General features: G+C 39.4%; 1 protein-coding gene across 2 annotated transcripts in view; it reads left to right on the forward strand.

Annotated features, from left to right (window-relative positions):
- Positions 1-27,925, forward strand: part of rev1 (REV1 DNA directed polymerase) — a 126,324-nt gene that overhangs the window by 66,057 nt on the left and 32,342 nt on the right. For both annotated transcript variants that reach the window (XM_048598002.1, XM_020528046.2), the window contains 10 exons: positions 240-359; positions 2,269-2,489; positions 6,283-6,455; positions 10,367-10,469; positions 14,541-14,703; positions 19,216-19,400; positions 20,573-20,806; positions 22,223-22,304; positions 23,916-24,103; positions 24,292-24,448. In XM_048598002.1, the coding sequence (XP_048453959.1) occupies positions 240-359; positions 2,269-2,489; positions 6,283-6,455; positions 10,367-10,469; positions 14,541-14,703; positions 19,216-19,400; positions 20,573-20,806; positions 22,223-22,304; positions 23,916-24,103; positions 24,292-24,448 (1,626 nt within the window). The remainder of the gene's footprint in view (positions 1-239; positions 360-2,268; positions 2,490-6,282; positions 6,456-10,366; positions 10,470-14,540; positions 14,704-19,215; positions 19,401-20,572; positions 20,807-22,222; positions 22,305-23,915; positions 24,104-24,291; positions 24,449-27,925) is intronic.

Here is a 27,925-nt window from a genome sequence, read left to right on the forward strand (position 1 = left end):
CTTAATGTTATCCAGTGTCTGATGCTGGAAGGTTTATATTTAAAAGATAGGGCAGGATTGAGTTTATGATATCCTGGAGTAGAAAACACTCACTGTCTCCATTTATGCCTGAAGCATAAGGTGGGATGATGCCTTTGAGAGGAAAGCAAAATAACAAAATTAACCAAAATGTGGAAGATTTATAAGAGTTCGCTTTCCTGATGAGTGTTATAATGCTTCATTATTAATGTTTCAAATAGGATCAAACATTCTGCTGGCCAGAATGGCCACCCGTAAGGCCAAACCAGATGGACAGTATTATTTAAAACCAGAGGAAGTTGATGATTTTATCAGAGATCAACTTGTGAGCAATCTGCCAGGTAAGCCTGATTGCTTAATGTAGTTGATTTTGACAGTTGACTTAACTTGGAAATGTAGTCAGCCCTAAGAAGTGAACTTCAAGTTATGTAATGCTTTTATAATCTAAAGCATTTATTAGATGATTGAGTATTTTCATAGTCAATTTCTTCATAAAGGAAAATGCAACTATTAATTTGCGCATAACTTGTATTTCTATAGTTCGTTTATAGTAGTAAAAGATTCCACACACTTCCAGAAGCAAGCTTGATCAAAAAGGTAGATTTTAAGAATTATCTTGAGGAAAATAGCAAAGTGAGGGGAAGAAACATTCAAGAAAGGAATTCCAGAGCTTAGCTTCTGAGCAGCAATATTGATGCCCACCAATTGTGGAACAGTTTGAAATGGGGAAGCGCAAGAAGTTAGAATTCAACAAGTGCTCAGATAGTTAAAAGAATCTAGGACTGGAGAAGGTTACAGAAATAGGGAAGTCAAGCCCTTGAAGAAATTTGTAAACAAGGAGAATTTTAGAATTGAGGTGTAGCAGGGCCAGTAAGCATCACCATGCATAAGATAATGGTTCTGAAGGGGTTAATGTTTTTGTACATAGACTCCAACAATTCTACTGATATGACATTCAGTTGATGGAGGTAAAACATTCTACTGTAGCTTTCAGGGTGGTATTTGGACCACTCCCTAAGTTAATAATTATGCCTGCCCAAATATAGTTGTTATTGCTATCAAACAATGAAAAGGTTTTAGTTATCTAAGCATGGTGCTTCTTCAGTAGATACTTCATGGTGATGCATCCTCTGCCACTAACCACTAGATGGACCCAAGACACAGGAGGATTTGAGGCAAAAAGCTATTGCAAATAACGTTTGCCCAGTACAAAATACGTGGAGGTGGCAAATATCTCATAGTTCCAGCATCTGTGAAAATACCACTTAATGAAAGTGGCACAAATCTGATCCCAACCATGAAAAGAGCAAATCCAGAAGAGACAGGAAAAAAAATTGAAGCAAGAGAGTTTAATTCTTTTAGAGATTTGCTGCTTAAAGAAGACAGTCAATAAGTAGCTGAAATACAATACTGCCAGAGAAAGCAACCAGCATGCTGTGGAAGTGGCAAAAAGGCAAGCTCGGCACTCAAAGTGCAGTGAGACAAGAGAGTGGGCTAGGAGGAGAGAGGAAAGCTAGCTACACTTAGAAAATATAGGGCCTTAGCAAAGGAGGTCCTGTAAGGAGCAACTGAATGATTCAAGAGGTAAAGTTAGGGGTCAAATCCTCTCCCCAGAAAGAATTGAATAATTTCATGAAAAACAATGCAAAGCCCAGAAAAAGTAAGCAACAGAGCGTAAAAGAGAGTGCTCATCTCTCACAATGAACATCATTGCAGTTGACATTAAGCTTCAACAGGCAAAGCTGCAAAGAGCAGTGAAAGGGCCAGAATTAAAATTTCGATCCTGGCTACACAATCAAGGAGGACTCAGTTTATTTAAGGTGAAAATGAGCAAATTTAGAGAAATCTATTGGAAGAGTTTAGCAGAAGAAAAGTCAGAAAAACTAAAAATTGAAAGGTCCAGGATTCATTACTTAAACCTCAATTTTGTCAGGAAGTTTTATAAAGACCATGGCAAAAGAATTTTATTTTTAAAAATTGTGTAGAAGAATTGTTCAAATTATTAAATTTATACTGTGTGTTATTTGTCTGAGCAATGTTTGTTATATATTGAATATGAACATTTATATTTTTGGGAGAAGTAATCAGAAGTATAAAATAGTCAAACTCTCAAGAACTATAAATAATTTATTTGTTTGTAGACAGTACGATGTCTGGCAAGTTCTGCAGTATGATATTAAACATTCTTCTCATCACACTGCCCTTTCTGTTTTCAGCTTAAATTTATTTTGCTACTTCCTTTGTATTTAGGAGTTGGAAGGACATTAGAAAATAGAATGGCATCCATTGGTGTTAAAACCTGTGGAGAACTCCAGCAGGTTTTGATGCCAACACTTCAAAAGGAATTTGGGCCTAAAACAGGCCAAATGCTTTACAGATTTTGCCGTGGTTTAGATGATAGGCCAGTTCGAACAGAGAGGGAGCGCAAATCTGTATCTGCAGAGATCAACTATGGCATTCGGTTTAGTCAGGTAAGGTACGCGTGAATAATGTTGTACTTTCTCACTCTGACCTGAGTTTCATTCCAGTTGATCAATTTGTATACTGTTCGGTTGCAAAACTAACATAGGTGAAAAGGTGGTATCAGCCAGTTGAAATGAGAAAATGTAACTTATTCTAACACATTTTTCTCTTTGTTAGTGTAGCACACTGATAATTTCCTGTTTGCTTTTGTGAGAAAAATGTATGACCTGTGCATACTTTATTTGTGAGATGGCATAGCTGCAATCAGAAGCTCACCAGATCAGAATCTCAAAATTGTACTTTTCCTCATTAATTATGATCAATCCAGCAAATAATCAAAAGCCATGACAGTGGATCAGTAATGTTATGTGTCATTTACATACATTTACATACGTGCTTATGAATGTCAGTGAAGTGCTTTAGTAACAACATTTATATATCTTTAATAGAAAATATCTGAAGGCACTTTACAGGGGAATTAAAGAATAAAACAATATAGAAAAAGGTATTGAATCAAATAACAAAAACTACATCAAATTTAAAGGAGTGTCTTAATGGAGGAAAGCAAGTTAGAGCACATGCTTTAGGGAAAATTTTCTTTATTCTTTCATTGCTGGTGGTAGTTTTGCAACTTCGTGCATAATTGAGAGTTTCTGAAGGTGCTACTGTAGGAACCTCGATGACTTTCTGTAGTGTATCTTATAGACATTACAACCTGCTTCTACTGTGGATGTAGTGTTCAAGGTGGTGGCTGGGATGCTAATCAAGTCAAAAGATGTTAGTTACCGCAGCATTCCCAGCCATTTGTAACTATATGATCTATATGGTTGTCCTAGTTCAGTTTCTGGTAAGTGGCCATTGTCCCCACCTCCACTACACCCTCCCCATGATGATGATGTGATGGTAACGCCATTGAAAGTCAAGAGGAAGAAGGTTAGATTCTCTTGTTGGAGATGGTCATTGCCTGGTATTTGTTTGACATGAATGTATGTTGCCACGTATCAGCCAAAGCCTAAACATTATCCAATTTAGCTGCAGATGGACACAATATCAGTAACTGCGGAGTAACAATAAAGTCGCCATAGTCCTACTGGACTATAAGACTGCATCCTCATCAGAGAGAGGTGAGTGGTGGTAGTTTAACCAGAAGGTCACCACACCTCAAGCAACGGGAGAAGTTGAGAAGAAGACTTCTTCGTGGTAATCTCAGCTTGTGTAGAAATTGAACCTGTACTCTTGACGTTGCAAACCAGCCATCCCCATCTGAGCAGTCGAATAGTACTGAATATTCTGCAGTCACAAGTGAACAGCCTCTTTTCTAACCTACGGTGTAGAGAAGACTGTTGATGAAACAGCTGAAAATGGTTGAGATGATTGACCTCTCAACATCACAACAATTTTCCTTTGTGCAAGGTATGACTCCAAGCAGTGAAGAGTTTTCTCCTTAATTTCCATTGACTCTACTTCTATCAGAACTCCTTGATGCCTTTTCTGGGGGAAATACTGCTTTGATGTCGAGGGCAGTAACGTTTATCTCAATTTATGAGATTAGCCTTTTTGGCCCACGTTTGGACCAAGGTCATAATGAGAGATTAGGGCTGAGGCGGCTGAAGGCGTGGTTACCAGTGGTGGATTGATTGATGTGATTCTTGAGAGATCCAGATTAGTGGAATGCAGCTATCTCGGACAGTTGTGTGGTTGGAGGAGATCCAATGTTATTTCTCAAATATGAGCTCTCCCAACTCTTATTTCTCACCCACAGGTCCATGTTAGCATTCCTCCAAATATATCCTGTGCAATTTTTGTAGTAGTGAAATGGCCTTATCCAAATTGTGTAAAAACAATCTTTGTAACAATGAATACAGAATGCTGGAAAAGCGTAACAAGTTATTTGTGCAGAAAGAGGGTAACAGACACAGAAAATGCTGGAGAGACTCAGCAGGTCTGGCAGCATCTGTAGAAAGAAAAACAGTGTTAACGTTTCAAGTCCAGTAACCCTCCAGTGAAAGAGGCTAAATTGAGTTTTGCCAGGATAACCTGGGTCTAAGCATGGACAAAGGATTGAATTCTAGAGGTGAGTATGACAGCCCTTGAGATTAAGGCAACGTTTGAGCAAATGTGGAATCAGGGACACTGGCAACAGTAGGTCAATAGGATTTCTGGGAGTGGATGGGGGCACGGGGAGATTAGGGCTGCTTGCTATCCTGTCCACCAGAAAGGAAGGTGTTTGTGGATGTTGGAGGTCAGTCCCCTCAACCCCAGATTATTGCTGCTTGGAATAGTGTGTAGGTTTAACCACCTTCCATGTTTCATCAATGACGTCATTCCATTATAAGGTTAGAATTGGAATGTCTCTGATGATTGCACAGCATTCAATGTCATTCTCAAATTCCCCACATAATGAAGCAGTTTTTGTCTGTACGCAGCAAGTCACCATTCCATTAATGGCAAGCAAAATTCATGCCATAGAACTGCCAGGCAATGACCATCTCCAATAAGCAAGGATTTAAGCATCTTCCCTTGATGTTTAACATCATTGTCATCATGGAATATTCTACCGTTGACATTCTATGGTCACCATTGACCAAAAATTTAACCATACCAGCTATGTAAATACTGCTGCTACAGGAGAAATTTAGAGGCTGAGGATATTTTGGGAAAATTAACTCACCTCCTGACTAATGAAAGCCTGTCCACCATGTAAAAGATGCAAGTCAGATGCAAGATGGAATACATCCTGTTTACTGGGATGATTGCAGCCAACACTTGAAGTTTAACACAATCCAAGACAAAGAGACCGACTTGACTGGCACCGTATCAGTCACCATAAACATTCAGTCTCTCTACCATTGGGTATCATTTGAAGGTTGCACCTAAATAACACTCAAAGATTCCTTCAATAGCACTTTCAAAGGGGGCAGCCACTAGCAAGCAAAAGGATAAGGCGTGGGAATTGCATTACATATAAGCTTCCCTTCAAGTATCTCTCAGTTCCAACTAGGAGGGATACAGACAATGTGCAAGTCCATGGGATTAGTTTAGAATGGCATCATGGTCAGCACAGACATGTTGGGCCAAAGGGCCTGTTCTTGTGCTGTGCTGTTCTATATTGCTTGTCCTTCATCGTTGCTGGGTCAAAATCTTAAAACTCTATAGAACCGCAACAGTGGTGAGCCTACATCATGTGCTGGATTTGTTCAACTAGGCAACTCCCCAGTACTTTTTTGAGGACAGTTAAGAATCTGCAACAATACTGGCTTTGCTCATAATGCCTACATCTCCTTAAAAAAAATGCTTTGGGTTAAAGTTTCAGGCCATTTGCCTGAAATGTCAACACTGGTTCTCTCATAACTGATTCTCATAAGCTTGTAACCAGCTTATGACAGGAATGAAAGATATGAATTTCGGCATAACAGAAGAGTTTGTAAATGGAAAGGGAAACCCCGATGTAAAACACAATATACAAAATGAGCTAACATTTTAACTTTGTAATAAGTAATTACAGCTTGTAGTTAGTTTTTAATGTATTTCAAATTAGATTTTGAAATTTTTACAATTGTGAACAGTCATAATGGCATACTGCCTTTTTGTATTCTTAAACTTTAAACAATTATATGCATTCATATAATACACATACACTCAATTCACAATTGTCTATGTTTAATATTTTTGACAAAATAACGTTTGAAGCTATGAGCAAGTTATTGTATTTGAGTTTGGATTCTGTTTGTGGTGTGCAAGTCATTTTTTTTAACTGAAAGTTTTGAATGGTAATGTTCTTGTCTCCTTTCCCTTCTTCAGACTAAAGAAGTTGAGGTGTTTCTTTTCAACCTTGCAGAGGAGATTCAACGACGACTGGAAATGTGTAAAATGAAAGGAAAGCGTCTAACTCTTAAAGTAATGACGAGAAAAGCTGGTGCACCAACGGAACCGGCTAAGTTTGGTGGACATGGAATTTGTGACAGTTTTACCAGGTATTGTGAATTAGAAACGTAGAAAGTAGGAGCAAGAGTATGTCATTGAGCCTGCTATACCATCCAAAATGATCGTGGTTTATCCTCTATCTCAGCACCTTCCCAAACTTTTTCCATATTCCTTAATAACTTCAGTATCCAGATACCTGTCCATTGCTTCCCTAAATATGTTGACTATTTTGGCTTCCACTGCCTTATCTAATAGAGAATTAAATATGTTTAGCACCCTGTAAGTACAAAATTTACCCTCATCTCAGTTCTAAATGGTGTACCCTGTGTGCTGAGACTGTGACCCTTTGTTCTAGATCTCCCAGTAAGGGAAAACATCATCCTTGCATCCAGAGATAGTAGGAACTGTTGATGCTGGAGTCTGAGATAACCAGGTGTGGAGCTGGAGGAACACAGCAGGCCAGGCAGCATCAGAGGAGCAGGAAAGCTGATGTTTCGGGTCCGGACCCTCCTTCAGAAATGGGGGAGGGGAAGAGGGCTCTGAAATAAATAGAGAGAGGGGGCGCAGTGATAGAAGGTGGATAGTGGAACAGATAGGTGGAGAGAAGACGGACAGGTCAAGGAGGTGGGGATGAATCTAGTAGAGGTGAGTGTAGGTAGGGAGCTGGGATGGGGGTTGGTCAGTGAGGAGGGAGGGGCGGATAGGTGGGAGGGAAGACGGACAGGTCAAGGAGGCGGGAATGAATCTAGTAGAGGTGAGTGTAGGTAGGAAGTGAGGGTGGGGGTTGGTCAGTGAGGTGGGAGGAGTGGATAGGTGGGAGAGAAGACAGACAGGTCAAGGAGGTGGGGACGAGAGGTGGTCTTGGGATGAGGTTGGGGGCTGGGGAGATTTTGAAGTTCGTAAAGTCCACATTGAGACCATTGGGTTGTAGGGTTCCAAAGCGGAATATGAGATGCTGTTCCTCCAGTTTTCAGGTGGCATCGTTGTGACACTAGAGGAGGCCCAGGATGGACATTTTGTCCAGGGAGTTGAAATGATTCGCGACTTGGAGGTGTTATCATTTGTTGCGAACCAAGCGTAGGTGCTCCACAATGTGGTCTCTCAGCCTCCGCTTGGTCTCCCTGACGTAGAGGAGGCAACATCAGGAAAAGCGGATACAATAGACCACATTAGCGGATGTGCAGGTGAATATCTGATTAATGCAGAAGGTTTTCTCGGGGCCTGGGATGAGGGTGTCACAACGATGCCACCCAAAAACTGGAGGAACAGCACCTCATATTCCGCCTTGGAACCCTACAAGCCAGTGGTCTCAATATGGGCTTTAGGAGCTTCAAAATCTCCCCACCCACAACCTCATCCCAAGACCAGCCCCACCCCTTGTCCCCGCCTCCTTGACCCGTCTGTCTTCTCTCCCAGCTATCCGCTCCTCCCACCTCACTGACCAACCCCCACCCCCACTTCCTACCTAAACTCATCTCTACTAGCTTCATCCCCGCCTCCTTGACCTGTCCGTCTTCCCTCCCACCTCTCCGCCCCTCCCTCCTCACTGACCAACCCCCATCCCAACTCCCTACCTACACTCACCTTTTGCTTCATCCCCGCCGCCTTGACCTGTCCGTCTTCTCTTCACCTATCTGCTCTACTATCCACCTTCTATCACCGCGCCCCCACCTCTATTTATTTGAGTCCCCTTCCCCTCCCCCATTTCTGAAGAAGGGTCCAGACCCGAAATGTCAGCTTTCCTGCTGCTCTGATGCTGGCTGGCCTGCTGTGTTCCTCCAGCTCCACACCTTGTTATCCTTGCATCCAGTCCGTACAGCGTTGTCAAAGTTATTTATGGTTCAATGAGATCTTCTCTCATTCTTCTAAACTTGAGTGAATACAAGTCTAGTTAGCCAAATCCGTTTGCACGACAAATCTACCATTCCAGGAGTGAATCTAGTGAACCTTCCATGTACGCTGTCTATGGCAAGTGTATCTTTTAAGTAAGGAGACCGAAACTATTCACTACTCCAGGTGTACTCTCACCAAAGCCCTGCTTACTTCCAGCATGATGTACTTTCTCTTGTACTCAAATTCTGTTACAGTGAAGGCCAGTATACCATCTGCATTCCGAACTGCTTGCTGCACCTCCAGACTCCCTTTGAGTGACTGGTGTATAAGGACACCTAGGTTCCTTTGTACGTCAAGATTTCTCAATCTATCACTATTTGAATAATAGTCTACCGTTCTGTTTTTCCTACTGAAGTAGACAGCTTCTCACTTATCTACGTTTTACCACATCTGCCATGTATTTTCCCCCTCACTCAATTTGTTAAACTTGCCTTGAAACCTCTTTGCTTCCACCTCATTGCTCACAATTCCTCTTAGCTTTGTCATTACCACACTTGAACATAGTACATTCGATTCTCTCATCCAAATTGTTCATAGATATTGTAAATAACTGAAGCCTAAGCTTTAACCGAAGTGAAATCTCAGTAGTCACTGTGTTACACTCCCAGGAAAACAAAGAATGTTAGAAGTTTGAAACTCAATTCGTAAAAAGGTACATGCTATGGCAATAGTTAATTTAAGTTGGAGATTAGTAGATGTATAGGCACAGGAATTAATGAAAACTGGACAAAGGAGTTGGGTCACAGATCAGCCACGATCTCATAAATAGTAAAATGGGCAAGGAGTCTGAATGGCTATTCTATACACAGAACTTAATTCCCAGAATTATTGTGGATCTTCTCGAGATGCAAACTGGCTTTAAGTACTTTAGTTTGAACTTTTGGCAATTTTTCACAACTGTGTTCCCAGATCAGGTTTTGAACCACTAACAGTGCACTAGAATGCAACTACATACTGAAATAAATTAGATCAATAAGCGAAATGAAATTTGCTAACTCCATTCATTTACAGTTTTGAGTGCAGTTTGATCAGTCAGTGTTTCCTGTGCCTATTTTCATGAGTTATCAAATTTCATGCTGTTTAAATTTAAACCTTGCTTAATTTGTTGTGTGTAAAAACAAGAGATGCACATTTCAGTTATTCACAACATATCTGTTAAGTTACCCAAATCTAATGATCAACCTGGGAAAGGGAAACATGTGAAAATAAACTTAGAATTTGACAGCTGTAATTTCATTTTATATTCTAATTCTGTGTATTTTTGATATGTTATATAATATTTTTGAATGCTCAGGAACTAAGTTTGCTTAATTTCAAATGCAATTATCCCTTATTTTGTGCCAAACTAAGAAGCATTGTTATTTAACTTTGTCTTGCAACATTGAAAAACTAACTGCAAAGATGATCCATGAAGATAGACCATAGGAGTAGAAGTAGGCCTTTTGGCTGATTTGAGTTCGGTGAGAATGATTGATCGGATAATCCTTAATTCCACTTTCCTGTCTTTTGCCTGTAACCCTTGATTCCCTCTCTGATCTATCTATCTCAACCTTTGAATATGCTTAACTATGCAGGTGCTATGGTGCTCTGTGGTAAAGAATTCCAGATTTACTACCATCAAATAAGAAATTCCTCCTCATCTCCATCAGGTGCAAAGCTTTCTGCTTGCAAAGGGCATTATTTAAATTTAATCATATCTTTTATGCAAGCCATGGCTTTTTGGAGGCCCTTTGAAAAATTAATTTAGAACTTGCTTTCTAGAATGATCAAAAATACACGATTACTTTTGTGACTCAAATCATTGTGAAACACAAAATTAATTGATTTCTTTTAACCTTTCAAAAACTGCACCTTCAATATAACCTAAATACTTTATAGTCTTTTTAATTTCATTTTTAATTCACTACATGATAAGCATAGAATTCTGAGAGAATAGATTTTTAATGTTAGTTTTCATATCTATGTATGATATTATATAGATGATTTTGTCATAAATCAGTAAATGTGTTCTGGTATTCCCTGTTTTGGGTTTTTATCCTAATGATTACTCAAAATTTGGATTGTGCAGAAGTGTAACATTGGACCATGCAACAAGCAATGGAAAAATAATCAGCAGAGAGGTACTACACATGTTCCATATGTTGAAGCTGAATGTGATGGATCTGAGAGGGGTGAGTTTAAAATTTTGACTTTAATTATTTAATCAAATAAATCTCCTCACTATAAAATCAAAGCCATAACTGTTCAATATCTTTTAGCTGAATCTGTGCTTGTGATGAGCAGTTGTATAGTATTTGTTCACTATATCTATTGGTTTGATTCTTGTTGATCTGAAGGTGTGCAAGAACTGCATAGTGTCTGATTAACTTATGAAAGGGCTCTGACTAATGTACGAAAGGTTCAGACTTGTCCAATTCAAAGATCCAACTTGCAGCATCTGCTGAAGGAAAGACAAGGTCAAAAATCACACGCCACCAGGTTATAGCCCAACATGTTTATTTGAAAACACAAGCTTTCGCAGCTCAGCTCTTTCCTCAGGCATACTGTAAAAGAGAGGGTGTAAGACACAGAATTTATAAGCAGAAAGGTAACAATCCTAAAGCTGGCTGCCTCTTGTTGAATTTTTAATCAGTTAGGAAGGAGACTGTTGATTAAAATGCAAAATCCAGATTTCCCTGAAGTCATTATCCTGAGATAATTAAAGGTTTTATCATTGTATACAAGCGGTGACCTGTCAGGTCAGACAATGCATTTTAGGTGTGAGGTCTTGCTTAGAATCGGTCTAAGTTTTAAACTGGGGTCAGTTTTTTTTTGAGCAAAACAGAATGTATCTGCAACTACACAAACATCGTGGATGAATTCATGTGTGTGTGTCTGTGTCTTAAACGGGCAGCTGCTTCAACACTGACCCCTCATTCCAGATTCTCCTACAGGATGAAATATTCTTTCCCCTTCACCCTATCAAGTCCCCTCAGGATATTGTATGTTTCAATCAAGTCACCTATTAATCTTCTAAACTTTAGTGGATACGAACCAAGCCTGTCGAACGTTTCCACATAAAACACCCATCCATTCGGGTATTAATTATTCAAATTTCTCTAACCTGCTTCCAATGTCTTTATGTGCATTCTTAAATAAGGAGCCCAGCTCTGAACACAGTACTGATAATGTGTCACCAAAGCCATGGATAACTGAAGCATAACCTCCCTACTTGTGTAGATATTTTCTAATCAATCTATTCAATGATGTTATTACACACCCCTGGAGCAGGTGGGACTTGAAACTGTGCTCTTGCTGTGGAGGTAGGGACACTATCATTGTGCCACAAGAGCCCTTCCCCACTTTTGTATTCTATTCTGCTCTCAGTGAACGATAACATTCTATTAGTTTTTTTAATTACTTTCTGGAACATTGATATCAGCCTTTTGTGATTCATGCAGTTCGACACCCAAATCCCTGTACATTTCAGAGGAACTCTGACCACTTAGGTAGTTGCTTTATTTATTTTTTACCGTGACGTTATAGAGATTTATAAAGTCATGAGGGGCATGGATAAGGTGAGTAGTGAAGGTTTTTTTTTCCCCAGGGTAGGGGAAAGTCCCAACTAGAGGGCATAGGTTTAAGGTGAGAGAGGAAAGATTTAAGAGACCTAAGGGACAACTTTTTCCATGCAGAGGGTGGTGCGTGTATATAACGGGCTGCTAGAGGAAGTGGTGGAGGCTGGTACAATTACAGCATTTAAAAGGCATTTGCATGGCTATATGAATAGGAAGGGTTTAAAGGGATATGGGCCAAATGCTGGCAAATGGTACTAGATCAGTTTAGGATGTATGGTTGGCACAGACAAGTTGAACCAAAGCATCTGTTCTTGTGCAATATTACACCATCACTGTGTAAATGGACAATTTCGCATTTTACCACATTGTACTTGATTTGCCAGATCTTTGCCCACTCACTTAGCTTATCTATATCCCTTTGTATCTTTATGTCCCCTTCACAACTACTTCTTACCTTTGTGCCATTAGCAAATTTGCCAACCATACGTTTGTCCCTTCATCCAAGGCATTTATATGAATTGTAAAACTTTGAAGCTCCAGCACTGATCCCTGTGGCACACGATTTGTTGCAGCTTACTAACCATGAAAAGATCCATTATGTTTGTTCACTACTTCCTTTAGTCTATTGTCCATGTTAATATATTATTGCTTACATGATAAGCCTTTATTTTTCACACTAACCTTTCATGTAACACCTTATCAAATGCTTCTGGAAATTCAAGTTCAGTACATTCTCCAGTTCCTCTTTATCCACAGCAACCATCCGTCTTCAAAGAGCTCTAATAATTTTGTTAAACATAATAAATGTTCACTCTGTCTGATTATCTTGAATTTTTCTAAGTACCCTGCTGTAAGGTCTTTCATAATATCTGCTAACATTTTCATGATAACAAATGTTAAGCTAACTGGCATGAAGTTGTCCACTTTCCGTCTCCATCTGATTTTAAATAAAGGAGTTACATTTGCTGTCATATAGTCCAATAGAACCTTCCCCGGATTTGGGAAATTTGAAAATGTGTCAATTATCTCTCTAGCTGTTTTTAGGATCTTAGGCTGAAGTCCATTAGAACCTGGGACCTGCCAGTCCACAGCTCCAGCAATTTGCTCGGTATCACTTTCTTAATTCCTCCTTCCCTTGCATTTTCCAATTCACAGCTATTTTTGTGATATTACTTGCAACCTGTACAGTAAAAAAACTGATGCAAAATATCTGTTCAATTCATTTGCCATCTCCTTATTTTCCATAATGAATTTCCCAGGCTCACTTTCTATAGGAACAGCATTCACTTTGTTAATACTTTTCATTTTTAAATTCTATAGATATGTTTGCCTCCTAGCTTCCTCTCATACTGTAATTCTTTCCACCTTTTAGTCATTCTTTGTTTTTTTAATGCTCTATCCAGTCTTATGACCTGCCAACTAAATTTCTGTAATTAGATGTACCTACTTTGTTTGATATTCTCTTTAACATTTTAGTTAACCACTGATGATGAGGAATTTAGATTTATTCTTTTTCAATAGATGTACTGATTCTGAGTTCTGAACTATCCCCTGATACATCTGCCACTTCATCTTTTATGAACTATCCTTTCACCCAATTTGCCAAGTTATTTTAGCTAAAGATCCATCAAACAGCCAGTAACTATTAATTAAGATCTTTCTTCATCAACATAATGTGGCAGGATTGCATGTCAAGTTGAGTTTTCACTTTTTTTTTCTATATTTAATCATTAATAAAGTCTGCCTTCCTATAATTAGAATGATCTATTCATAAATAATGCATAATTTACTGTGGTGCAATAAATATTTTGAGCTGATTGAAGCAGCAAATTTCCAATTCTGCCCCTAATTAAAGATAATTACCTGCTAGCATATTTATTATCACCATAATGATGTTGTGGCTTTCAGAGTAATATGTAGTATATAGACTTTAATTAACAGGTGAAATACCCTAAATATGTGGTGTTCCACTAGATGCACTGTGTTTAATGAATTTACAATCTCTTTACTGAAGTGCATGAAACCAAAAATCTGACTACAGCGTACAGTACTTAATGCCAGTAGAAACTTCTTTTGCTATTGGAATGTTTTTCTGTGAGGTCGGAACAAAAACAACATTCTACCTTTAATCTAAACAAATGTATTAAACAGTAGCAATTACAGTGTATTTGAAATTGATTGACAATGCGTTTGTCTCTATTTTCATAGAACTGGTGACTAACTGCACAACAGTCAAATCTAAGTTACTGAGAAAAAGAGTAGGTTAAGTAATAACAGAGCTTTTGTAGAATTTTTAAAGAAGATAATAGTAAAATTGAATAATTAAAAGTTATGTTTTAATCACTATGAGTTTAGCATTTCACATATTACTTAAGTGTACCCACAGATCTTCACTACTCCCATACTCTAGTTAACTCAGCATGACAAATCATTTGAATTCCCTCTGTATAACATTTGTTTTACTTTATTGTTTGTTACACAATGTTGCTGTTCAGTGCATTTTACGGTTTGGCATCTGTTACAATGAACTACAATATTAGACTGAATTGAGGAATACATATACATGTTGTGAGATATGTTATGTAAACTTAAAAACAATAGTGAATAAAATGTGAAATAAATTATTTTAATCATATGGGAATGTATTTGAATGGAATCTAGTATTTTTTTCTTCTTATTCTTTAGGTTGGAATTCAGATGCATCATTTAATCCCAGACTCTAAAGCTTCTTTTGCTCCCATTTCTTCATTTGTGCAAAATAATTCAACTACTGGGGCTTCGTGTTCAAAGATGGACATTTTTCAGGCATCAAGAACCAAAAAAGCTGTGCAAAACAGGCTTTCAGAAGGTTAGCAAATTTTGATAAAAATGAGATACCTTACAAAAACTGAAGGAGGAAATTGTTGGAAAGGAGTGAGAGAAAAATTAGGGAAGTTGACAGAGAAAGCAAACTGGAAAAAAGTTGGGGACTAGAGAGAAGCTGGGAGATGATGAGGACTGGTGGGAAAGAGAATGAGGGAGTTATGCATGGATTCCGTGGTAGCACCTGTGAAGTGGTATACATTGCAGCATTAGAGGAGCTTGTAGTAACAGCAAAGTGGTTTTACTGGGAGATTTTAACTTGCAAGTTGATAAGGAAACAAGCCTACAAGAAGGATGTTGAATTTCTTGAAGTTGTTGTTACAATCCACTTGGGCTGGTGCACTAATTCTTGAACTAAACTGCACTGCACCGGGGTAACCACAAAGGTTAATGGTTTAATCATGTGCACAAAGTTCCTAATTTAACCTATTTGATTGAATAGAAGTTACCAGAAATCACTGACCAAGTTCCTATACTTAATAACAGTACTACTTACTACATACTTTGGGGTAGTAAAAAAGCAAGTATTCAGGTTATCTGAATGGTGATAGATTGAAAAAAGGGCAGGTACAGTGAGGCTTTGGTGTCCTTGTACACCAGTCGCTGAAAGTAAGCAAGCAGGTGCAGCAGGCGGTAAAGAAGGCAAATAGCATGTTGACATTCATAGTGAGATGATTTGAGTACAGGAGCAGGAATGACTTGCTGCAATTACAAAGGGCCTTGGTGAGACCACACCTGGAAGATTGTATGCAGTTTTGGTCACCTTATTTAATGAAAGATGTTCTGGCTATGGAGGAAGTGCAGTGAAAGTTTACCAGAATGATTTCTGAGATGGCAGGATTGACATATGAAGCGAGACAGGATTAGTTAGGACTATATTCACTGGAGTTTAGAAGAATGAGAATCTACAAAATTCTAACAGGTCTCAACAATGTAAAAGCAGGAGGGATGTGCCCGATGAACAGGCAGTCCAGTGCCAGCGTTCATAGTCTTAAGGATTCAGAATGGGTTATTTCGAAGTAAAATGAGAAATTCCTTCATCCAGAAGGTGCTGAGGCTGTAGAATTATCTGCCACCTAAAGTGGTTGAGACCAAAACAATGAATGTTTTTGAGAAGGAGTTTGAGATCGGGATCAAGCAGTATAGGAAGAAAGCAGGAACAGGCTACTCAGTTGGATGATCAGCCATGATCATGTTGAATGACAGAGCAGACTTGAAGGGCTGATTGGCCTGCTTTTGCTCCTATTTTCTATGTTTCTGTTACCAATAAACACTAACTGCTGGCAAAGCAAAGATACAAATTTTCTACTTGTATCTCTTGCTAATTCAAACTTTAACGTCTTTTTTAAAACCCTGGCGCGCACAGACAGACTCAAAAAAAGCATTGGTGTTATTGTTAGCAGAAAAAAGAAAACTGGGAAAACCTGGTTCAGTAGCACCAGTCCGTACACTTCGATGAGATACTCTTTGCTTCCCAAGACCTTCTGCTATCTGACCACCTCCTCCAGCTTCTTCTTCTACTTTGCAGGAGGCGTGAGGCAATTGGCACACTAATTATAAAGTGATTCATGTGTCAGGTCACCAGAAACTGGGAGAGATGTCTCACAGACTAGTCAAGCAACAGCTGGGCATAGTCATACTCACGGGATCGTACCTTACAGACAATATCCCGGACATCACCATTTCTGGATATGTCCTGTCCCACAAGCAGGACAGACCCAGTAGAGGTGGCACCTCAGTGGTATACAGTCAGTAGGAAGTTGTCCTGGGAGACCTCAACATTGACTCTGGACCTCATGCAGTCTCATGGCATCAGGCTAAACATGAGCCAGGAAACCTTGTACTGATTACAACTAACTGTCGTCCCTCAGCTGACAAATCAGTACTCCTCCATGTTGAACAATACCTAGAGGAAGCACTGAGGGTGTCACGGGAACAAAATGTACTCTGGGTGGGGGATTTCAGTGTCCACCACCAAGCGTGTATCGGTACCAATGCTGCAGACTGAGCCGCATCAGTTCCTAAAGAATGTTGCTGCTCGATTGGATCTGCGGAGACGGTGAGGGGACTGACCAGAGGGGAAAGTGTGCTTGACCTCATCCTTACTAATCTTCCTGCTGCAGATGCATCTGTCTGTGACAGTATCAATCAGAGTGACCACCGCACAGTCCTTATGGAGACAAAATCCTGCCTTCACGTTGAGAACACACTCCGTTGAGTTGTGTGGCACTATCATTGTGCTAAATGGGAGAGACTTCAAACAGGTCTCACAAGTCAAGACTGGACATCCATGAGGCACTGTGGGCAATTGACAACAGCAGAATTGTACTCTCAACACAATCTGCAACCTCTTGGCCTAGAATATCCCCCACTCAACAATTATTATCAACGCTGGTTTAATGGAAAGAGCAGGGGGGCATGCCAGGAGCCTCACCAGACAAGTGAGGTATCAATCCAGTGAAGCTACCGAACAGGACCATCTTGATGCCAAACAGCATAAGCAGCAAGTAATAGACCAAGCTAAATGATCCCATGACCAACGGTGCAGATCTTAGCTCTGCAGTCCTTCCACATCCAGTTGTGAAGCTTAAGAAAGATGCAAGGAGAGTTTGGAATGCTTTTGAATTTTTGCAGATATTATTGACCACTGTGATGACCATATCATGTGCTGTGACCTTTGTCATGTTTCTAGCTGATGTTACTAGCAGACAAGTCAGTTTCAGAATTAAATCTGGATTGATGGATCATTATTTTGTTTCTTTTAGCATGTCTTTCAGTCTTTCACTGAAACATAAGCAATGTTACAGAATCAGCTTTAACAATGAAACAGAAGTTTATTATCCAAAGATAAAAGTAAAATTAATCAAACTAAGCTATCTAAATTCATTAGTATTTGAAAGGTTTCAAAATAAATGGCAAAATAATATCCTATCTGCTGCCCAACACCTTCACTTTACAGTTGCTCAAAAACCAGAGATAGTTCCTTTCTCTGTCAAACCTGGAGGTGTGAATTAAATGTTTCTTTTCATTTCCAGCCCTTTGAGTTATAAGGCTTTTACCCTGGTATGTTCACACAGCTGAGATCTTAGACTTCTTCCACTGTTTTGACAAATAGTAGGCGTATAACCAAATGCTGTAAATCTGGAATTGAACTAAGCTATTTCCTTGAGATAGGTTATCCCTTTAACTGTTCGGAACAGCCTTCATTCTAGGAGAGGATTCAGAAAGGTTTCCAGGATTGGAGGGTTTGAGCTATAGGGAGGGGCCAAGTTTTAAATCCCTTCACATAAATAAACCAATGCCCATATGCCACTGGTTGAAAAGCGAAACTTTACAAAAAAAATTGCATTATTATCTATAACTTAGGAACAGGTAGATTATTCAGTCTAAAGCAACTTTCAACCCCTCCATTTCGGTATAAAATTCATAATATTTTGCCCTGTGGCTTTTATTACAGGGTTAGTAATTGAAAGGCTAAGAATCACAACCTTTTTTTCCTAAATGTCAAACTTAATGAATTCTTCATTATAACGTAAAAAAGTTTGCAGATTCTCTGCTAAAATATACTGTAATTCAGTTTATTACATGGTAGTTTTCTGTTTTTATTAACCGCAAAATTTAACTATCACCTTTTTTCTCCAAACACACTTGGACAAAGCTAACTTCAAATGCTCCCAATAGATTCACCAGTGTGTAAAAAAAAAGTCAGATTAATAAGTACCTTTGAAATTTACAGTTATAAGATTAAACTTAAACAATTGTTATATTGAAGAGTAGTTGCCAATCAAGCATGCAGGAACAAATTTCATATTACTGTATTAAATTAAGTTACTTGGTTGTTCTTGACTTTTGGCCGATCAACTATCACAACATTCATTAGAAGATTCTTCTGTCTGGAATCTATTACTGTGATAGAATTAAAGTGCCAACATCAAAACTGCTTTGCTTCGATCATAGGACCGAACTAGACTAGATTTTCATGGCATTTTCCCTGACAACTATTCCTGTTAACAGCAGACACGTTCAAAAGACTTAAAATGGTGCATCTTTTCGAGGAAATAGCAATCACTTCTGGTGCCAGTGGTAGATGAAAGATTCTGAGTTTCTTGCAATTATATCTGTCTGCGCTGAATTGTTTTTCAGTGCTATATAAGGTAGGGAATAAGAAGAGTTGATTTGTTTCTCATTACATTTGATTCACTGCTAATATTTACAGTGGAAATGTAATTTGTTATTTATGGACCTTCACTTCCATGTCAGACATTGCAGTAAAAATATTGCATGATACTATGGAAAATTGTTCTGCTCATAAGGCATAGTTGATTCACATGAGGCCATTTGAAAGACATCTACAAAAATCAAAACTCATTAATACTGCTACTATTATGAATTACGTGACTTTCCATACTTGTGCAATGTCAATTACATTATACTTTCCTGCACCGTATCTAGTCATAATATTGTCATTGCTATGTTTTCTTTTTAAATATGATCACAGACCCAGATGGTATGCAGAAGAAGACGGCAGAAGCAGGCAATCCTGTTTTGCTTCCACCTCATCGAGATACAAATCTCAATGGTTCAGACATCTCAATAAAAGCTGGTGGAGCACACACCCCTGAGAATGCAGTTATCCATAACCTCCAACGTGACGTTAGTATTGAAGTGCCATCCCCTTCTCAGGTACGAAGATTAATGTATAAACAATTTCCTGATGTTGTCATGCATATAGTAGCCACAGTAAGAGATTAGCAATATCTTCCTGCTCAGTGTAAGACTGCTTTAATAGTCATTACATCCCTAGAGTACTTGCAGAGCAATGCAAGTCACTTTCTCATGTTTTTCTTTTAAACCTAAACAACACATCCTTAGATGCATAACAATGTTTAGCGAGGTGTACATTTTCACAGTGGTGGAATAAAACTGTGGTAATACATAACAATTTTTGTATCCGTGCACTTTACATCCACAGTTTCTTTTCTGGTTTCAAACTGGCTCTTATATTTAAGTTATAATGCAACAAAGTCTTCGGTTGCTTTACATTTTGCAGCATTGAGAAAACTGAAAAGCAGCACTACTGCCTGGATCATTAAATGAGGTTTTGTATGCTGCTGAACCCCTCATTCATGCCTTTGTTACCTGTAGATTTGATAATTCTAACACTCTCTTAGCTGGCCTGCCATATTTCACCCTCTGTAAACTGAACAACATACAAAACTCTGTTGTCCTGTGTCCTTATGTTCTCCCAAGTCCTGTTCATCTCTTACCCAATGACCGCTAACCTACATTAGCTTCCTGTCGAGAAACGTCTTGATTGTAACATGCTCAACTTCATTTTCAAATTCTTGCCTGGCCTCATCCCTGCCTATTTCTAGAATCTCCTGCAGCCCCAAATTTTCTCAGATACCTGTGCTCATCCCATTCTGCCCTCTTGTGCACCCTCACTTCTAATCCCTCCACCATGGATAGCTGAGTTTTTAAATGATGAGTCTTCAGCTGAAGCACTGGAATTCCTTCCTTGCACATCTACCTCAACTTCCTCCAATAAGAATCTCATTAACCAATCTCTTGGCTGTTGCCTTCTTTGGCCTGTGGTCTAATTTTGCTGTATAACGCTCAAATGAATCAGCTGGGGGTGATTTATTACATTAAGGGTGCTACAGGGATATTGGTGATTCCTTGGAGTGCATAACTCTGGAAAAATTACATTGTAATGCTAGATGTATGGAATTTTCATTAAGATCCATTCCACACCATATATTTTGCTGAGCAAAATGAAAACTAAAACTTTTCAGAAGACCACTTAGATAAAATAATTCAGAAGGGTAATACTTTGTTTTAATTTCTTATTGTAGATAGATCCTTCTGTTTTGGCTGCACTTCCTCCAGATATTAGAGAGCAGGTAGAACAGACATACTCTGCTCAACAGCAGCCTAATTCTACTGCTACCCATGTCAAAGAATCAACGAAAAGCACTGTTACTGGGCAAGTACCTGTGTCAATGGGGACAGTGATTCTGGAATTACCTGGACCTCAGGAACCAAGCAACACTGCTGGAATGATTGTAGCCCTCCCAGCTTTTTCACAGGTAGGGTATTTTCTGTTTACGCTCCTTCTGCTACATTATATCCAAACTCTTTAAGTTTACCAAGAAGTGTATATCATTGATGAAATATTGTTATATTTGTATAAACAATGAAATCTTAATCTTATAAACAGAACATGGAACATCGAACAGTACAACATAGTACAGCCCTTTGGCCCACGACGATGTGCCGACCTATTATCCTACTCTTAAGATCAAACTAACCTGCATACCCTTCGTTTTACTATCATCCATGTGCCTATCCAAAAGTCGCTTAAGTGTCCCTAATGTATCTGACTATAGCTCCCTCAACCTTTCCTCATAAGACCTGCCCTCCAGTCCAAGCAGCATCCTGGTAAATCTCCTCTGACCCCCTCTCAAACTTTCACATCCTTCCTATAATGAGGCGACCAGAACTGAACACAATATTCCAAGTGTGGCTTAACCAGGGTTTTATAGTACTGCAGCATAACCTCGCCAATTCCCCTGCCAATGAAAGCCAACACACCATACGCCTTCTTGACAACCCTATCAGCTTGAGTGGCAACTTTGAGGGATCTATGGACATGGACCCCCAGAACTCTCAGTTCCTCCACACTGCCAAGAATCCTGCCATTTACCCCATATTCTGCATTCAAATTCAACCTTCCAAAATGAATCTCTTCACAGTTTTCCGGTTTGAAATCCATCAGCCACTTCTTTGCCCAGCTCTGCATCCTGTTAATGTCCCGTTGCAACCTACAACAGCCCTCCACACTATCCACAGTATTGAATACAGTACTAGAAGCAGTACATTAACCAAGGTACTATACTTAGGAAGAGATATTAAGTGGGGTCCTGCCTGTCCTCTTAAGTGAATGCAAAGCATCTCATAGTAGTATTCCAGAAAGAGTGGGGGTTTGAGGAGTGAGTCATCCTGCCCAACATTTATCCCTCAACCAAAATCACTTCTAGTCATTTACCTCACTGTTATCTGTGGGACCTTGATGTGTACAAAGTTGACCGCTTGTTGTGGACTAGACCAAACCCCCTCAAAATATTTTAAGAAGACAGCCCAGACCCTAACTTTTTCTTAAATGCAAGGCGTTGCATTCCAGATGCAATTCGATTGGTCAAACTACTTGACTTTAAGCAAAACACACTTTATTTTTACACTACAGTTAAAATACACACAAAATAAAAAATAAAAGAAAAGAATTAGCTCAACTTGAACTATTGAAATGCTTAACAATAATAATAATATATATTAACCACTATTAATTAACTGTTCCAATATAGTAACATCCCACAAACACGTTTGGCAAAGCGAAATCTAGTCAAGTAGACTGTCTCGCATGCAATTCTAGCAACAGGAAGAGAACACCAGCTTTTAGCTGTAACAGGATTTAATATTCAGGATATTTTGTTTATTAAATACAGGTTGACCCTGAGGTTTTTGCTGCCTTGCCCACTGATGTACAAGAAGAACTGAGAGCTGCTTATGATCAAAGACATCGGCAAGGTGAGTATATGAGACACCTTCATTAATCCTAGTTGAAACTCTTAAAATTCTGAAGTTGCTGAGCTTAACTTCATAACTAGACAAATACGTGATGGAGAAATTAATAGAGGGAAGCAGTGATAGGTTGTAACATATGATGGAAAGAGGTTTGTATGAAGCATAAATATAAACCATGAACTTAATGTTTACCTAATGCATGAATTTAAAGATACAAACTTGGGAATTTGGTGGACTCTGTTAAGTAGGCTCAGGTGTAGCAGCTTAGGTTTACTGCATGCTGTTGATTCTGTTCCAATCTAGGAAACAGCATAAATTTTAAAGTTATGCACACAGTAGTATCCTGCTGTCAACTATTCATAGACATAATATCCGCTGTGAGATTCTTCAACCAGTATTTGGACAGGCTAACTTGCAACTCTCTAAGCACTTACAATTGAAGACATCCCCATACAATTATAGGCTTCACTGCCACCTTGCTTTGTTGGTTTAGAGCTCCTGACAGATTTTTTTTCTTACACTCGCTCACTTGCTCAGTCTGCTTATTTCCCATAAATTCCTGCTCCACGAATAAAATTGCTTGTATCAGTGAGAAAACACATAAATGAACCCAACACACACCACCTCACTATATAGTTTTTCATAAAGATGTGGCATACCTAGGACCAGTCAGTTTAGCTTCAGTGTTGCAGACCAATCGGTTTAACTTAAATGGTGGGAAGTTTCAAGCAACAGTTATTTGGGATAGAATTAATGGCTATGCGGAAAAAGGTGAGTTGATCAGCAAAAGTTAACAAGGATTTCTAAAGTGAAAGTCATGTTTATCTAATGGAAAGCCTTAGGGGAATGTTGATAGAGTCATCCACCATGGAAACAGACCCTTTGGTCCAACTTGTCCATGTCGACCAAGTTTCCCAACCTAAACTAGTCCCAATTACCTGCATTTGGCCATATCCCTTTTAAACCGTCCCTATTCACAAACCTGTCCAGATGTCTTTTAAATGTCTTAACTGTAACTAGATTTACCACTTCCTCGGGCAGTTCATTCCACGCACGAGCCACCCACTGTGTGAAAATCTTTCTCCTCTCACCTTAAAATTTTTCCCCTAGTTTTGAACTCCCCAACTCTAGGGAAAACCCTTTGCTATTCACCTTTTCTATGGGCCCATGATATTATAAACCTGTATAAAGTCACCCCTCAAGCTCTATTGATAAAAGTCCCAGCTTATCCAGCCTCTCTTTGTAACTCAAATCCTCCAGTCCTGGCAACATCCTGGTAAATGTTTTCTGCACCTTCCAATTTAATGACGTTCTTCCTATAGCAGGGAAACCAGAACTGTACATTGTATTCCAAAAGATGTGTTGGACTTCCAGTGCTCCTTTGATACAATGCCACACAACAGACCTGTGAGGAAAGGTAAAGTTCATGAAATAAAATTTACAAACTTGGCAGTAGGAAAAAGGTGTGCGGAACTTATTTATGTGAACGTTGCTAGACTTTGGTAGTGAGTGCTAGGGAGACCATTGGAGTAAGTAATTTAAACTAGCTCAGTGCTTTTCTAAAGTGAGAAGGGTTTCAGAAATGAGATTAAAAGCCGTGTGTTACTGTTTCAGGCATGAAGAATCCATTGCTTCAGTTAAAGAATACCATTTCTGAAAAGTCAAAGAAACGTTTCAAGAAAAAGAATCAGACCAGTCCCATTAAAGTTCAGAGTCCTCTTAAAAATAAGCTAACGGTCAGTCCACATAAAGTGTTGCCTGACTTGATCCGACATGAACACCAAGTTGAAGAAAATCTGCAGGTATAGTTAGACAGTAAAGTTCTGCCATTAAACTGCCATTATGCAGCCAACTGTTTTACTTGTTATTGTTGTACCGTTCATTTCTGTTAAGGAGAACACTTTCTATCATGGTAGTATTATTGGGTATCAAATACTTCAATATTAGTAATGATCATTATTCTAAATCATTGCTTTTTGTTTACTTACAGGTTGATCCTGGCACTTCCATTTCTGACCAGCAACATAAAGTGTCCTCACAGTGTGAAATTAGCACTGATGTAGTTTATTTGAGAGCTAACCTTGCTGGAGCCTATGAATTGAAAGATGTAAAATCACTTCTGAAAGAATGGGTTACAACTATTGGGGGTATGTCTAAGTTATTGATGACAGCTTAGGTTGAGGTACAGATTTCAAAATGTTTATTACAATTGGAAATAGGAAATATAATGCTAACTGAAAGACAGCAGCAACTTGCCATTTAAAAGAGAATGATTGATATGGTATAATTGAGGCATTGCTGAACTGGGAGCAAGTGTTGGGTGAGTGCAGAGGTGATAGGTGAGTGGGACTTGATGCAAGTTCAGATGTAGATGCAGAAATTTGGATCAGTTTAAATTTGAAGATTGAAAATGAAGCCTAACCTGGAACAGAATAGTGACATTTGGAGATAGTGAAAGCATAAGCAAGGGTTTCAGCAGCAGGTCAGCTGAAGCAGGAGAGCAATTGGATGACGATGTCTGATGGATGGTGTGAATTTGTGGACATGAGCTGGGTCAACTTCAACACCCAGGTTGCACGTAGTCTGTTTCATTTCCTGGGAGAGTGATGGAGTTGGTGGCAGGGAGCAGAGCTTGTGATGGAGAATGAAAATGATGTCAGTCTTCCAAATATTTAAGTTGAGGAAATTACCTGTTGCATTACCACTGGACATTTGGGAAGCAGTTTGGTAGTTTAGAGATAGTTGAATGAGATAGTTTTGAGATAGAACTCAGTGTCATCAGCCTATGTATGGAATGTCCTTTATGTTTTTGAATGTCCTCTAGGGACATCATTCAGATGAGTGCTGGAAATTGTCCAAACATAAAGCCTTGGGGACTCCTGCCGTAATGTCGCAGGAGCGGGAAGCCAAGCCATTTTTATCTGTGGTTGGTTACATCCCATAAATTTGCATTTTGTTCTTCACCTTTCATTTCCTAGTGAGTGTGCCTGACTTTTCCACCACCTTGTCTAATGATTCTTCTATGTTCTTATATATATGAGTTCGGAGAGAGGTAGGCACTCGGCTTCTCAATCCCACTCCACCGTTTAAAAATCATTGCTTCTGATTGTGCCACATTCTTGCCTAACCCCAACAGCCTTTCAACCACTTAACTACCAAGAATCTACCTCTGTCTTTAAAACCAAATCATAGATTCTGCTTCCATCACCTTTTTGAGAAAGAATTCCAAACACTCATGATTCTCTGTGAGAAAAATAGCCTCCTCATCAACGTCACAAATTTAACAACATCTTATTTTTAAACAGGGATTCCTAGTTCTAGATTCGCTCCAGGAGGAAATCTCTTTCAGCATCTGCCTTGAAAGATCTTGACAGCATCGTAGATGTTTCAATGAAGTTGTGTTTCACTTTTCTTAACTCTAGTAGTTACAAGCCTTGCTGCTCCTTGTAAAACAACCTGCCTGTTCGAGGTATTAGTCAGGCAGCTTGTCTGAACTGCTTCGAAGGTATTTACATCTCTCCTTAAGTAAGGAGATCAGTGCAGTACACAGCACTCCAGATGTAGTCTCATGTACCTTTCTTTAACAATATATAAAATATATAACATATACAAAAGTCAAGAGGGTAGCCAGGGAAAGCATTGGCCCACATAAGGACAAAGGAGGGAATGTATCTGTGGAGCCAGAAGAGATAGATGAGGTCCTAAATAAATACTTTGTGTCGGTGTTCACCAAAGAGAAGGAATTGGTAGTGGATGATCTCGGGGAAGGGAATGTCGAGTTTCTAAGCCAAGTTGCTATTAAAAAGGAAGAGATGTTGTGCGTCTTAAAAAGTAGTAAGGTAGATAAGTCCCCAGGTCCTGATGGGAACTATCCCAGAATATTGAGGGAGGCAAGAGAACAAATTGCTGGAGCATTGACAGGCATCTTTGTATCCTGTTTAGCCACAAGTGAGGTCCCAGAGGACTAGAATAGCCAATGTTGTCTTATTGTTAAAGAAGGGTAGCGGGGATAATCCTGGAAATTTCAGGTCTGAGTCTCATGTTGGTGGTAGCGAAATTATTGGAAAAGAATCTCGGGCATGAGATCTATATGTAATTAGAAGGAAATGGACTTATTAGCGATAGACAGCCTGGTTTTGTGCGGGGAGGTCGTGCCTCACTAACTTAATCGAGTTTCTTGAGGTGATAAAGATGATTGAGGGAAAAGCGGTTGATGTTGTCTACATAGACTTCAGTAAAGCCGTTGAGAAGATCCCTCATGGCAGACTAGTGCAAAAGCTGAAGTCACATGTTATCAGCAGTGAGCTGGCAAGATGGGTACAGAACTGGCTTGGTCATAGGAGACAGAGGGTAACGATGGAAGGATGCTTTTCAGAAGGGAGGATTGTGACTAATGGTGTTCCACAAGGATCAGTGCTGGGACCTGTGCTGTTCATGGTTTATATAAATGATTTGGAGGAAAACGTGGCTGGTCTAATTAGTAAGTTTGTAGATGATACAAAGATTGGTGGAGTTGCAGATAGTGAGGAGGGTTGTCAGAGGATACAACAGGATGTAGATCAGTTGGAGGCATGGGCAGAAAAATGACAGATGGAGTTTAATCCGGACAAATGTGAGACGATGCATTTTGGAAGGTCAAGTACAGGTGGAAATTATACAGTGAATGGCAGAACTCTTAGGAGTATTGATATGCAGAAGAATCTGGGTGTGCAGGTCCACAGATCACTGAAGGTGGCAGTGCAGGTAGATAAGGTAGTGAAAAAGGCTTATGGCATGCTCACCTTCATTGGAAGGGGCATTGAGTATAAGGATAGACAAGTTATGCTGCAGTCTTATAGAACTTTAGTTAGGCCACACACTTGGAATATTACGTGCAGTTCTGGTCACCACACTACCAAAAGGATGAAGTTTTGGAGAGGGTACAGAAAAGGTTTACCAGGATGTTGCCTGATATGGGGGATTTTAGCTATGAGGAAAGATTTGCTAGACTGGGTTTGTTTTCACTGGAATGCAGGAGGTTGAGGGGCAACCTATTAGAAGTTTGTAAGATTGTAAATGGCGTGGATAGAGTGGAAAGTATAAGGCTTTTTCCCAGGGTGGAGGGGTCAATTACGAGGTGACACAGGCAAGTTTAAGTGAGATGTGCGAGGCACATTTTTCACATAAAGGGTGGTGAGTGCCTGGAGCCTGATACCAGAGGAGGTGATGGAAACAGACACAACAGCAGCTTTCAAGAAACACCTGGACAAATCCATGCATAGGAAGGGAGTAGAGGGATATAGATCATGTGAGTGAAGAGAGTTTCAATATGGAAGGGCAAAATGCGGTGGCGCAGGCTAGGAGGGCCGAAGGGCCTGTTCCTGTGCTGTATTGTTCTTTAACTGAAGTGTAACCTCACTATTTTTGTATTCACTTTCTCTTCTGATAAACTATTATATTCTGTTATCTTTCCTAATTGCTTGCAAGGACTAAGACACCCATATCTCTCAGTGCTCTTCAATCTTTCACCATTCTGGGAATTTTTTTTATCTGTTCTTTCAGCCAAAGTGGACAGTTTTGTATTTTCCTTCATTATACTCCATTTCCCACATCTTTACCCACTCACTTCAATTATATGCCTTTGT

The sequence above is a fragment of the Rhincodon typus genome, chromosome 6 (genome assembly GCF_021869965.1).
Source record: "Rhincodon typus isolate 14 chromosome 6, sRhiTyp1.1, whole genome shotgun sequence".
Classification (NCBI taxonomy): domain Eukaryota; kingdom Metazoa; phylum Chordata; class Chondrichthyes; order Orectolobiformes; family Rhincodontidae; genus Rhincodon; species Rhincodon typus.